Source organism: Ipomoea triloba, chromosome 4 (genome assembly GCF_003576645.1).
Source record: "Ipomoea triloba cultivar NCNSP0323 chromosome 4, ASM357664v1".
Taxonomy (NCBI): domain Eukaryota; kingdom Viridiplantae; phylum Streptophyta; class Magnoliopsida; order Solanales; family Convolvulaceae; genus Ipomoea; species Ipomoea triloba.
The window spans coordinates 2892045-2904044 of record NC_044919.1 but is presented as its reverse complement, the minus strand read 5'-3'; the positions used below and the strand labels follow the sequence as shown (position 1 = coordinate 2904044).

General features: G+C 34.1%; 2 protein-coding genes across 3 annotated transcripts; one reads left to right on the top strand and one right to left on the bottom strand.

Annotated features, from left to right (window-relative positions):
- The first annotated feature begins 4470 nt into the window (after positions 1–4470).
- LOC116015021 (60S ribosomal protein L31) lies at positions 4471–6176 on the top strand. The gene is made up of 2 exons (XM_031255003.1): positions 4471–4628; positions 5596–6176. Exons 1-2 carry the CDS (start codon positions 4543–4545, stop codon positions 5876–5878), a joined length of 369 nt encoding a protein of 122 aa, XP_031110863.1. The 5' UTR covers positions 4471–4542; the 3' UTR covers positions 5879–6176.
- A 1759-nt stretch (positions 6177–7935) lies between these two features.
- LOC116015243 (putative tRNA (cytidine(34)-2'-O)-methyltransferase) lies at positions 7936–11841 on the bottom strand. Of its 2 annotated transcripts, none has more exons than XM_031255271.1 (7): positions 11562–11841; positions 11341–11441; positions 10413–10481; positions 10244–10302; positions 9168–9228; positions 9011–9064; positions 7936–8291 (listed from the first exon to the last, which is right to left on the bottom strand). In XM_031255271.1, the coding sequence occupies exons 1-7, from the start codon at positions 11722–11724 to the stop codon at positions 8019–8021; spliced, it is 780 nt and encodes a 259-aa protein (XP_031111131.1). In that variant the 5' UTR covers positions 11725–11841; the 3' UTR covers positions 7936–8018. The 2 variants fall into 2 exon arrangements, with proteins under 2 accessions (XP_031111131.1, XP_031111132.1); XM_031255272.1 differs by having other exon boundaries at positions 8158–8277; positions 11562–11840.
- Between the last annotated feature and the right edge of the window lie 159 nt (positions 11842–12000).

The window sequence follows — 12000 nt, the reverse complement described above, 5'->3', positions numbered from 1 at the left end:
GTCTTGAACAAGGACAATAAAGGCATGGAAGAGACACATGTTGCGCGCCCGGCATGCGCACCACGTGTCCTGCATGCACGGTCTTGAACAAGGACAATCTCGAGAGGTCCACGTGGAAGGAGATTCCTGATTGCCGTATCATTAGGATAAGATCGGGGTGATGTGGTTTGTTCGGGTGTGCTCCTTAAACAATGAAGGTCTTTGTTCGGGATAAACCATCCGACCATACAAGGTCGATTCCTAAGTTCTGAGCATAGAGCGTAACTATTAAATTCCCTGTAATTATTCCTTGACTACACTCGGGTCGGGTTAGATTCAGTGAGGTCAGTTGTGTTCGAGAAAAGGACTTCTAGGCCACATACGTATATACCGAGCAGGTTTGTGATCGTACGAGCGAGGGATATACCTATAAGTAGTCACATATTATCAAAAAAAAATACTTCGCAACAAATTAACAATTACACTCTACCTAGCTAGTAAGTAGCTATATATAGAACTAAAAATCTCACACCACTAATCCAGAATAAATCCTTACCTTATCGTAACAAGTACTCCCCCAAGCCCAAACTTTTAATCCTCTTTCAACAAAAGCCAATAACATTTTTCATATTATTGTGACTTAAAGATTGGACATTGTTTAATTTCTTGGCCGCCGACAGTGTAGTGGAGCAGTTTATATCAGCTGTATGTTACTTGAAGAAAAGATATAACTTGCTTCCAAGTTGATAGTATGTTTCCAAGTCAATTCTCTCTCTCCCGACATTAAGTTACAAACAATTTTAATTTTAATTTTTCTTTTTGGTGTGACGATAAAAACATACCATTACTATTTGAGGGGAAAATCACAAGTTTGTTAGAAGTGTGTATTAATAAATTCAACATTGTATTTTCAAAAAAAAAATTGTAACTTTAATCGGTAAAAATCCATAAGAAAATAAATTAGATAAGTAAACATGTCTAAGTTGTTCATAACTAACTAACTTAAACTAGCTGTTAAAGAATCACAAGAAAATAAAAGACAAATAAATTAGTTTAAGTTTTTAATGGGTAACTGATTCAAATCAATAAGACTAATTAATAAGTCAGTCTCACCTACATCAAACTTAAAACTCTGTAATTATTAAGTCAATAATATAACTAAATTAATTGGGATTGTGTGGGTTAACTTCGTGGCTTAAAACAACGACAATTAAGGCATAAAAGACCGACAACCTTTGTCCCATGATTTTGCTTTTTTCCGAACTTTATCCAAATCTGAACAGCTAAACAGATAGCTTTAAGTCAATTCTCTTAGGATTAATAATAATAAGAATATGTATGTGATGACATATGAATTATTGCAATTAATTAAAAAAATGTTTTGATGATCTGTGTGGATCACATGCAACGCATTGGCTGATAGATATGTATGGTATGTGCTTTTTAGTAGAAAAGAAATGATTTTTTTAAGAAAGGAAATGAAATTAATTATCCCAAAAGGGATGGTCAAGTGAGTAGAGTACATGATTTTCCTAATGCGATTTACTTCACTGGAAAACAAATAAGCGAGCTGAGGTTACATAAACCTAGACCATTTAACATCTAACTTCTTAACAATTCAATGTACGTGTATACTAGTTCGTTTCACGGTAGATATGCTTAATCATACAAGCCTAATTGACTTAATAAAATGATAAGTAAAACAAAAAATTAGTACTTAATTATTAGAGTTAATTATTTATAATTTAGTCTACATGCATTCATTCATCATATAAAACAAAAATAAATAAATAAATAAATAAATAAGTAAAATTAGCTAGTTAATTGGCAAGTTTGATCTTGTTGTCACGATTATGCATGTAGTGTGTATAGTAAAATCACTGTCGAAAACATCGTAATCATGAGATCACTACTGAATTGTGTTTGTCTGTTTCAATATATATATATATATACACACACATCACCCACCATTATACCTAACATTTGCTATCTACTATATTTCATGGCTGTCTATATAAACTCCATTGCAATTCAAGTGGCAAGAAATTAAAAATGACTGCTTATTTAACCTAGGAATTTAGGAGGGTTGCTAATATAACTATAACGTTGGAAGTTTTATTATTGTAGCAATTTTTATATATTTGGATCGATCGAGGTCCATTTTGGACTAATACAAGTTTATTTTTAATGTATTGTAATTTTATTTTTAGTGTACGACATGTATATTCAATTTGACATGTAATATACTAAAAATGAATTTGCAATACAAAAATGAACTGTCACACAAGATCAAATCAGTTGGTTCCATCAATCTTCCTAAAATCTTGCTCTAGCAAGAGTAAAATTTGACTTTAATTTAAGTATTACTCAATAATTTCTCGTAGAGTTAGAATCATATATGAATGTCTCCTTTTTATTTGGTAAAATGTAGCTGGGTTTCAAAAGTGCCATAGCTAACTGCACGTCCTCTCTTAGCATGAATTTTCAACTTGGCAGATAGGAGTAGGGAGAAAAGAAAGTTAAATAATCTTCAGTTGGACTTAACCATTTCTTTTTCCTGATTTTTTTAATCAGGAAAAAAAAAAAGATAAAAGGAAACCTGAAACATGCCCAATATATATAACAATATCATGTAGATCAGAGTTGTAGGCCAAACTTGGTAGTCCTTTTTTAATGCGAATATTGAATTATATATTCCTAAGGTATATAGATTATGATCAAGAAATTAATAAATTTTATGAGATATATATCAAATCACATCAAAATCCTTTCATTTAGAATCATAATTGTTGGATTATTGATAAGGTGTACTGTCGAGAAGTAATGAATCAGAAGAACATGAATGTTATTATAGTCGTATTATCTTAATGATGTGAAGATCTAAAGGTCAAATATTATAACTATAGAGTATGAGTTTTACACCGTTTAACTATTCTCAATGTGGATTTTGACTCTGTTCATAGCTACTTTCTCAACCTACTGAAGTACAATGAGTTCAAACCCACTTCCATCATCCATGTGAGAGTGTTAACCGGGACACCGGATGCCGCTAGACCACAATGTCTTTGGCATTCTCAATGTGGATTACTTGTCTAAAATTACAAGAGAAGTTATTACTATTTATACAAAAGTGAACTTTTGTATAGTATTCTTCGATCTAGAGGGGAAATGGGACACAAATACATCCTTTTCTGCACTGCTTCCTATTCCCACTATCTTTCGGCAAATGGACCATGATTCAAAACGACGTCGCTGAATTTTATGAGTTAAATAATATACATTATGAGTTATAATAATGTACATTATGTGTTAAAATAATGTACTTTATATATTAAAAGAATGAAACTTTTGAGATAAAATAATGTACATTATATGTTAGTATAATGTACATTATAAGTTATAAAAATGTATATTGTATCAGATCGCGTGAAAAAAATTACTCAAAACAATAATATTTTTAGACCGTGATTCACACAATAACTATTATTATCTTTAGGTGTCCTTCCCACGTGACAGGATGCCACATGTCCTTACCATGGGCTTTATTCTTTTGCTCCAAGCCCAATATTACTTAATAGAATTACCAATATTTCTACTCCCAAATAAATAACTCGTGCACCATAATTCCAACAATAATTTAAATATTTATTTTTTACAAGTTACAAAGTACAAGTTTACAACCATGCATGAATACTATTTGGGTTGTATCCTATACGATCAACATCAATTTCAATAATATTCTCTGCAACTAAATATAATATATGTGACGGTACTTGATACAAAAGACACTGATGTTGATTGACACCTTAAAAAATCATAGTTATGCCATAAGATATGATAATATATTAATATTTACATAATAAACGAACATTTACATCGATGTTAATGCACTAATGTCATTTGAATAATAATGTATTAATGAATTCATGCTAGAATATTATGATTCCAACATTATTAAGAAAATGCATGCATGTAAGTATTACATCCACATAAAATGCCCACTGCGTTGCATCCCAAAAGATGCAGTCAAATAAAACATTATTAGTGCAATCAATTCAATCATGTCTTGATGTTATGTTAGTAAGGATTGCAAAATTGATCCAATGCAAACATTATTAGTAAATTAATACTTATTTCTATTAGCATTTTATTATAATTTTTAAATTTAATTTTTGTGTTTAATAGTAATTTTAATGCAGTTCCTAAATATATAAATTTTACATAATAATTATAAATTTAATATTATAAAAAATTAAATTTTAAATAATTTTAAATATCATAAAATGAGACGGATAGAGTACATTTTATTCATGTTTTGTGGACCATGGTCCATAGAATAATGATTGGGCCAGAATATACCCTTTGTCTTTGGACCGAAGTAGTTGGGCTTTTGGACGGCCATGTACGTGGCCCACGAGCATGCGCAAGCCCAAAAGAATCTGGAAGGGCATAACTATCCACCACTATATCAACTAGGGTTTTTCTCTGGCAGCTGAGAGTCTGAGACATAGCGCAGCGGAGCAACTCTAGGAGTTTGGGAGAGAGATAAGCGGAGCTGCTTCAATGGCGGACAAGGGGAGCAAAGCCAGGAAGGAGGAGGTCGTCACCAGAGAGTACACTATCAATCTCCATAAACGCTTGCATGGATGGTATATGCTTTTCTCCTCTCTGTATGCGCATTAATCTTTCAATTGAACTTGATTTGCATTCCTTAACACATAATCTGTCTTTGACGCTTATTGTCTTTCTTTCTTTCTGCATTAAAAGTGAGGTTAGGGTTTGTATCGCTGGGAATCTGAAATGTGAAATCTAAGTTTGATTAGGGTTTTGTACTAAGTCATTGAAGACCAATATGTTACATTGTCTTGTGATATCCCACATTGGTGTGCGATTAGAATTGTAGTGGCCATATAAGATTGTGTTTCTACACTGATATGGAACATTTTAGCTTGTTTAGTTCTAATAAGAGTCCAACTTGTATTCCATATTTCCATGTTTGTGCCTCACCCTTACCTGGACATATTTATACTGTAATATGTTGGAGAGAACTATGAAGATTGAATTAAGATGTATGCAGTACTATGTAGTTAAGTATTATATCCATGTGAGCATTCTGTTTTACCCTTTGTATTTTTATTATCGTCGAACTTCAAATATATAATCTGTTTGGTTAAGTTGGTTAATCTCATATTAATAGGGTAAAGGTTGGTAATAAACTTTTGGCACAACCATAATCTACCGGAATAAGTTTATATTTAATGAAAAATATTTATTGTGCATGTATCCTAATTATTTAGGAATTAGGATGTTCCAAAACAAGTACATACCTGTAAGCTACTTTCACTTTACACTTTTTCCTTTTTGTGGTTTTTATGGTTACATTTAGAATTGGCACAATAAGTAGTCTGATTTTATGCACTATCTATCCTTGTAGTGTCAGTTTTTATGTGTGTAGAGTAGAACATTTTTATACCTTTTGAGTTTTGTGGTATATCACAAGTGTCAGAGAACACCCTCCCTGTTTTCTTGTTTCTCATCACGAGTTCTAGCATATCTAGTTATGTCATGCGTTTTTAGTATAATCTTCAATCACACCCTTAACATTTTTATGTGCAGTACTTTCAAGAAGAAGGCTCCCAATGCCATAAAGGAAATCAGGAAGTTTGCCCAAAAGGCAATGGGAACAACTGATGTTAGGGTTGATGTGAAGCTCAACAAACACATCTGGAGCCGAGGAATCCGAAGTGTTCCAAGGAGAATCCGTGTTCGCATTGCACGAAAGAGAAATGATGACGAAGATGCGAAGGAGGAGCTTTACTCATTGGTCACTGTTGCCGAAATTCCCCCAGAGGGACTCAAGGGGATGGGTACTTCAATCATTGACGACGATGAAGAGTGAATAACATCCTCTAGGAGATTTTAAAACATCTACAGTTTTGTTTGTTGAATATTCTAAAGGTGGTGTTGTTCAAGTCTGTTGAATACTCTTATTTTGCAGTCTATGACTCTGTCACATCCTAGACTTTTGTTGTTTGGGTGTTTATCTTATTTATGCATTTAGCTTTGTTAGATGCTTATTATGTGTCCATTACATTCTGCCTTTTATATCTGTTGTTTAAATTTGATGCTACTGTTAAGCTCTGGAATTTGGTTAAGATTTGAAACATCAGCTCATTTAGACTCTTCTAGTTGAGACATAATATGAATTTGAATATTATGTTAGATGCTTATTATGTGTCCGTTACATTCTGCCTTTTATATCTGTGGTTTGAATTTGATGCTACTGTTAAGCTCTGGAATTTGGTTAAGATTTGAAACATCAGCTCATTTAGACTCTTCTAGTTGAGACATAATATGAATTTGGAATGTCATATTATCATCTAAATTTCTTTTAGTTGAGATAGAATACACTTTTTTGTAAGAAAAGATCAAAGAAAATATTTTTAGCCTTTGTCCATTATATGTATGTATGTATAAAATGAAGATATGGTCATCTTGTAAAAAATGAGAAGCTTTCAATATCTATAGAAGTGACATGTTTCTTCTCTTTTTTTTTTTCTTCTTTTTTTTTTTTTGTTTAACTCTCAACCGTTGATTGGATCATATTAGTCTTCACTTTTCACTTTTTATTTGAAGTCTGTTCTGACTTGAATCTCCCTACACAGTTGAACATGAGCAATTTTGTATTCTGCAAATGTGTTTATAGACATTGAACCATCTTTTCCTCTCAATGCAAGCAACTATGACTGGTACAAGGGCAACTCAACTTGAACATCAAAGAGAACAATAACAAATCAGGCGTATAAGGAGAAAAAAGAATATTGAAGCATTTTTGCATAGTGCGCAGAAAAAAAAAACTAGGCAAAAATATCTTCAGTAGTAAACGATATATGCGTACAAGGTTCTTGCTCAGACTGAAGCTGCTCGTAGTTTATTTGACGAGAAGCTTCGTATAAAGCAATGCCAACACTCACTGATAAATTCAAGCACCTAACATATGTTTCAACCATTGGAATCCGGAGAGTCCCTCCGCCATGTGGTTGTGTCTTGCAATCAAGCAGGATTTCGGGTGGCAACCCTTTAGTTTCTGAGCCAAATACAAGCCAATCACCCCTCCTGTAGGTAAAGTCCTGATATTACATAAAATTTATGTCCTTCAATAAAATTGCATTTTAAACCAAAGTACAAAGATTTCTACCTTCTCGTTTGTCGTTTCACTATGTCATAAGAATAAAGTTTGATCTTATATTCCATGGAGTATTTCTTTACTATAAACAACCTCATATGCTAAGTTCACTGGTTATATGCCCTTCTTAAGTCATGCAAGTCCTATTTTGAGACCTCCAAGTCACAACAAATCTGATTAATTTTAAAGTAAAAGCAAGACTCTTTTATCTCTTGATATCAGTCAAGCTGGTACAATTTTACTGAATACTGGACTTGTGGCTGGTCATTCCTATGCGGGGAGTATCCAACTTGAACTCTGGCCCAATTTATTTAGGCCACAGGTCACAAGTTTCCACTTTATCCAATTAAGGTGGTGAGCTAGCTTAGAACCCAAAATTATCAGTTAATTTCAAATTGTGTGTTGTTTACTAATTCTGCTCTTCACTAAACTAGCAAACACTGAATCATAAAGTTGTATATTGCTAGCCCCCTAGTGTTTCTTATAATCATATTTGCTAGCAATTATGACATAATACAGAGATTTTGGAGATAGCCACAACCTTGTTATTCCTGAGTTCTTTTCTAAGGCAAAGAGAGGATAGAATNTTGATTGGATCATATTAGTCTTCACTTTTCACTTTTTATTTGAAGTCTGTTCTGACTTGAATCTCCCTACACAGTTGAACATGAGCAATTTTGTATTCTGCAAATGTGTTTATAGACATTGAACCATCTTTTCCTCTCAATGCAAGCAACTATGACTGGTACAAGGGCAACTCAACTTGAACATCAAAGAGAACAATAACAAATCAGGCGTATAAGGAGAAAAAAGAATATTGAAGCATTTTTGCATAGTGCGCAGAAAAAAAAAACTAGGCAAAAATATCTTCAGTAGTAAACGATATATGCGTACAAGGTTCTTGCTCAGACTGAAGCTGCTCGTAGTTTATTTGACGAGAAGCTTCGTATAAAGCAATGCCAACACTCACTGATAAATTCAAGCACCTAACATATGTTTCAACCATTGGAATCCGGAGAGTCCCTCCGCCATGTGGTTGTGTCTTGCAATCAAGCAGGATTTCGGGTGGCAACCCTTTAGTTTCTGAGCCAAATACAAGCCAATCACCCCTCCTGTAGGTAAAGTCCTGATATTACATAAAATTTATGTCCTTCAATAAAATTGCATTTTAAACCAAAGTACAAAGATTTCTACCTTCTCGTTTGTCGTTTCACTATGTCATAAGAATAAAGTTTGATCTTATATTCCATGGAGTATTTCTTTACTATAAACAACCTCATATGCTAAGTTCACTGGTTATATGCCCTTCTTAAGTCATGCAAGTCCTATTTTGAGACCTCCAAGTCACAACAAATCTGATTAATTTTAAAGTAAAAGCAAGACTCTTTTATCTCTTGATATCAGTCAAGCTGGTACAATTTTACTGAATACTGGACTTGTGGCTGGTCATTCCTATGCGGGGAGTATCCAACTTGAACTCTGGCCCAATTTATTTAGGCCACAGGTCACAAGTTTCCACTTTATCCAATTAAGGTGGTGAGCTAGCTTAGAACCCAAAATTATCAGTTAATTTCAAATTGTGTGTTGTTTACTAATTCTGCTCTTCACTAAACTAGCAAACACTGAATCATAAAGTTGTATATTGCTAGCCCCCTAGTGTTTCTTATAATCATATTTGCTAGCAATTATGACATAATACAGAGATTTTGGAGATAGCCACAACCTTGTTATTCCTGAGTTCTTTTCTAAGGCAAAGAGAGGATAGAATGTCTTACTTTTGCAGTAAAATTTTCAATTTGGAGAATCTGAACCCAACAAATGTAATAACACAAATGCAGTACTTACTGAATGTATTGTTGTCCCTCTCTTAGTAAATGCCAAAAGCCTCTTGTCCCCAGTCTGTAGTGGAAAAATATTTATATTAATAACCCATGAATTAAAAATGAAAGAACTAAGAAGGGTTTTAATTTCACTGATTAAGATTTGAGGGAGAAAAAGACACCTGTCCGCTGAAATAGTCCTGAAATTCAGACCATGATTGATGCACTTTTACAACAACATATCTGATGTGAAGAGTTAAAATTTGAAAACTTTGTTACAATACCAATTTAAAATAAGCAGAGTACAAAATGTATACATGTCCAGTTTATCACCTCTCCCTTTGATCCAATTGTGCATGCATGAATGCCCAATTTTATGCACATCTAAGTTTATCATATTTACTTTCTCACTCACTAATTTTGACACTCTTCTCTAAGTACATATAGTCTTCAAAGAAAAATGTAAGAATGACTAGAAGTAAAATTCACCATGTAGAGCTTGCCAAAACAAATATTTGGAGAAAGCGAGAGAGAGAGAGAGAGAGGGTATGTGGTGTTGCATACAGTATTGACTACAGAGGAAAAGGGGGGAAGATGAACGGCAGCCAGACATTCAAAGCTACAGATGCAGAAGCAGACAGAAGCCCAAAATACTAATCATGCCTTCTGACTCTTCTAAGTGATGCATTCATGCTTTTTCTGACTCTTCAGAGTTGCTAAGTAGAGTCTTCATATTTGTTATCTTTTGTTATATGCTGCAATACATATCCTAAGTCTTAGTACTTATGCTATGAGTTCTGGATTTCTTCAAAGTTGTGTATCCCACTTGGAGTGGACTTGTTTTCTAGGATAGCAGTGCAACAAAAAGTCTAGGCCTACTATATACAGTCTCTTGTAAGGAAGGGGGTGTGGAAGTCGACATTGTATCTTTTTCATATGAAGATGCTTGAGCTCTCTTGAGTTCCTTGAAGGCTATTCTCTTCATTCTTATCATATTGTTCTCTTCTCTACCTTGTTTTATTTATTACTATACTTGTTTCTCTCAGTTTTTTCAACAGTTCAACTCATTTCTACATTAAAGCCTCTGCAGTTGATTTGGCCATAAGGCCAACCTGCTGCATCAGTTTGCTATGGTAGAAATTTCATGCCAGTATTACACAATAGTAATAAGCACTAAAAGGCCAAAATTTAAACAATCTATGAAAATAAACAGTATTAATATGAACAAATACAGATTACAAAGTGCTGCAAAGGATACGGCCAGTAATCCAGTCCTGCACGCTTTAGCTTTGTATCATCAATTTGAAATCCTAATGGCTGGAAAAGGCATAAAGCTAAGCTGGTTATAGTTGCCAACATGGACTTCTTATTAAGAAATTAAAGTATCTACATAGCCTATTCAGCTAAAAAACTCCGTATATAGCTACCTCAACCAGGTGGAGTTTAACACCAGATGCTGCACAAGTTCTCGCAATACTTCCAACATTTCCAGGAATCTATCGGAGGCAAGGGATCAGTAGGCAGTTAATGTTACCAAGCTAAAAGAACACATTTTATATAGTTTTTAGTTTTTTACACCGATTGGCTCCCTGCTACAACATGAATGTGCCAAATACATCACTGACATTGACAACAAAATAACAAGGGCAGAATTGTAGAGTGAGTGCAAAAACATAGTGTACCAAATCTAATCTCACAATTTGCCTCCAGTCCTCCGCTATAAGCAACAGATAACCAAAAAAAAATCCAGATAAGTTCACCTTAAATCAGGCTGATTGGTTGGGTTATCAAACAAGTATATATTGAACTTTGAACTTATCAAAATACAATCCCAGGTTTTCAATTGCTCAACAAAAATCACAACAACTCTTTCAGATGATAAGCCACTAATTTTCATTACTTGGAGAAAAAAAATACAGAGTAGATCTTCAAATTATCTTTGATATTGCAGATGTTCTGATAATTTCTCAAACAAAGCCCAACATAAAAAATTATATAATTTTGTTAGCTTTTCTTTCTCCGTGTGTGTGCCTGTCCTGATGGACTAATCGAACTGAGTACTTCTTTCAAAAACTATCATGTTTGGATTGTCTACAGTTCATCTTGAAATGATAGCTATTATTGACATGTCCAACAGGTTATGCAGTGTTTATAACAATGCAGCAACAAAAACCTTCAAATTTGCAGACAGAGGAACCACTGCAAAATGATTCATAGAGAATACTATCATGTCCTAAATATGAAATTATTTCTTGTGCAGCTGTGATTTATGACTGCATAGGCATTTAAAACATAAAAAAAATACGGAGTAACAATTACAATAACAGATTAGGAATTCACAGTTCGGTTAGCAACCTGAGGAGAAACTAAAACCACTTGAAGAAGGCCATTCTTTGAAGCCTCACTCACAGCCTCACCAGCTCCATCAGGCAAGGCTTTCACACTGCTTTTTTCAGCTGCAAATTAGAACAGAAAGAGAACAAAAAATTATGTGTACCTAAACTTTACAATGAAGCTTCGCACTCATATTTACCGAAGAAGAAGCTAGAGTAGGAGTAATAGGCGGAATTACTTACGCAGTGAGCAGAGTGGAAAAAAAGGAGAAGCAGAGCGCAATATAGGGAAATGGAATCTGTGGTGGAGCTGATGAGGCAAGTGAAAAGGGCGGAGGAGAGAGGCTTTGGAGGCGAGATTGATAGGTACGGCAATGGCGTTTAAGGCTTTCAAGCCAGTTGTCATGTCTATCGCCGCCGGCGACTCGGCGATATATTGCCCGTTCCTCTTGCCTAGTGGGCGATATATAGCTCAGCCTTATCACCAGCATTCACCAGTCCAGCATCGCGCTACAAGAAGTAAAGAAATGGCCTACGGGCTACAATGTAAGGGATATGTCTAAAATATACCGACTTTTGTGCAATATTTATGTCTGTTAAGATATTGAGTCATCATAACTCATATCTAACTAATTACTTTGTTCGATTAAGGTTTTCAATTTTTTTGAGAGTAGAAATAAAG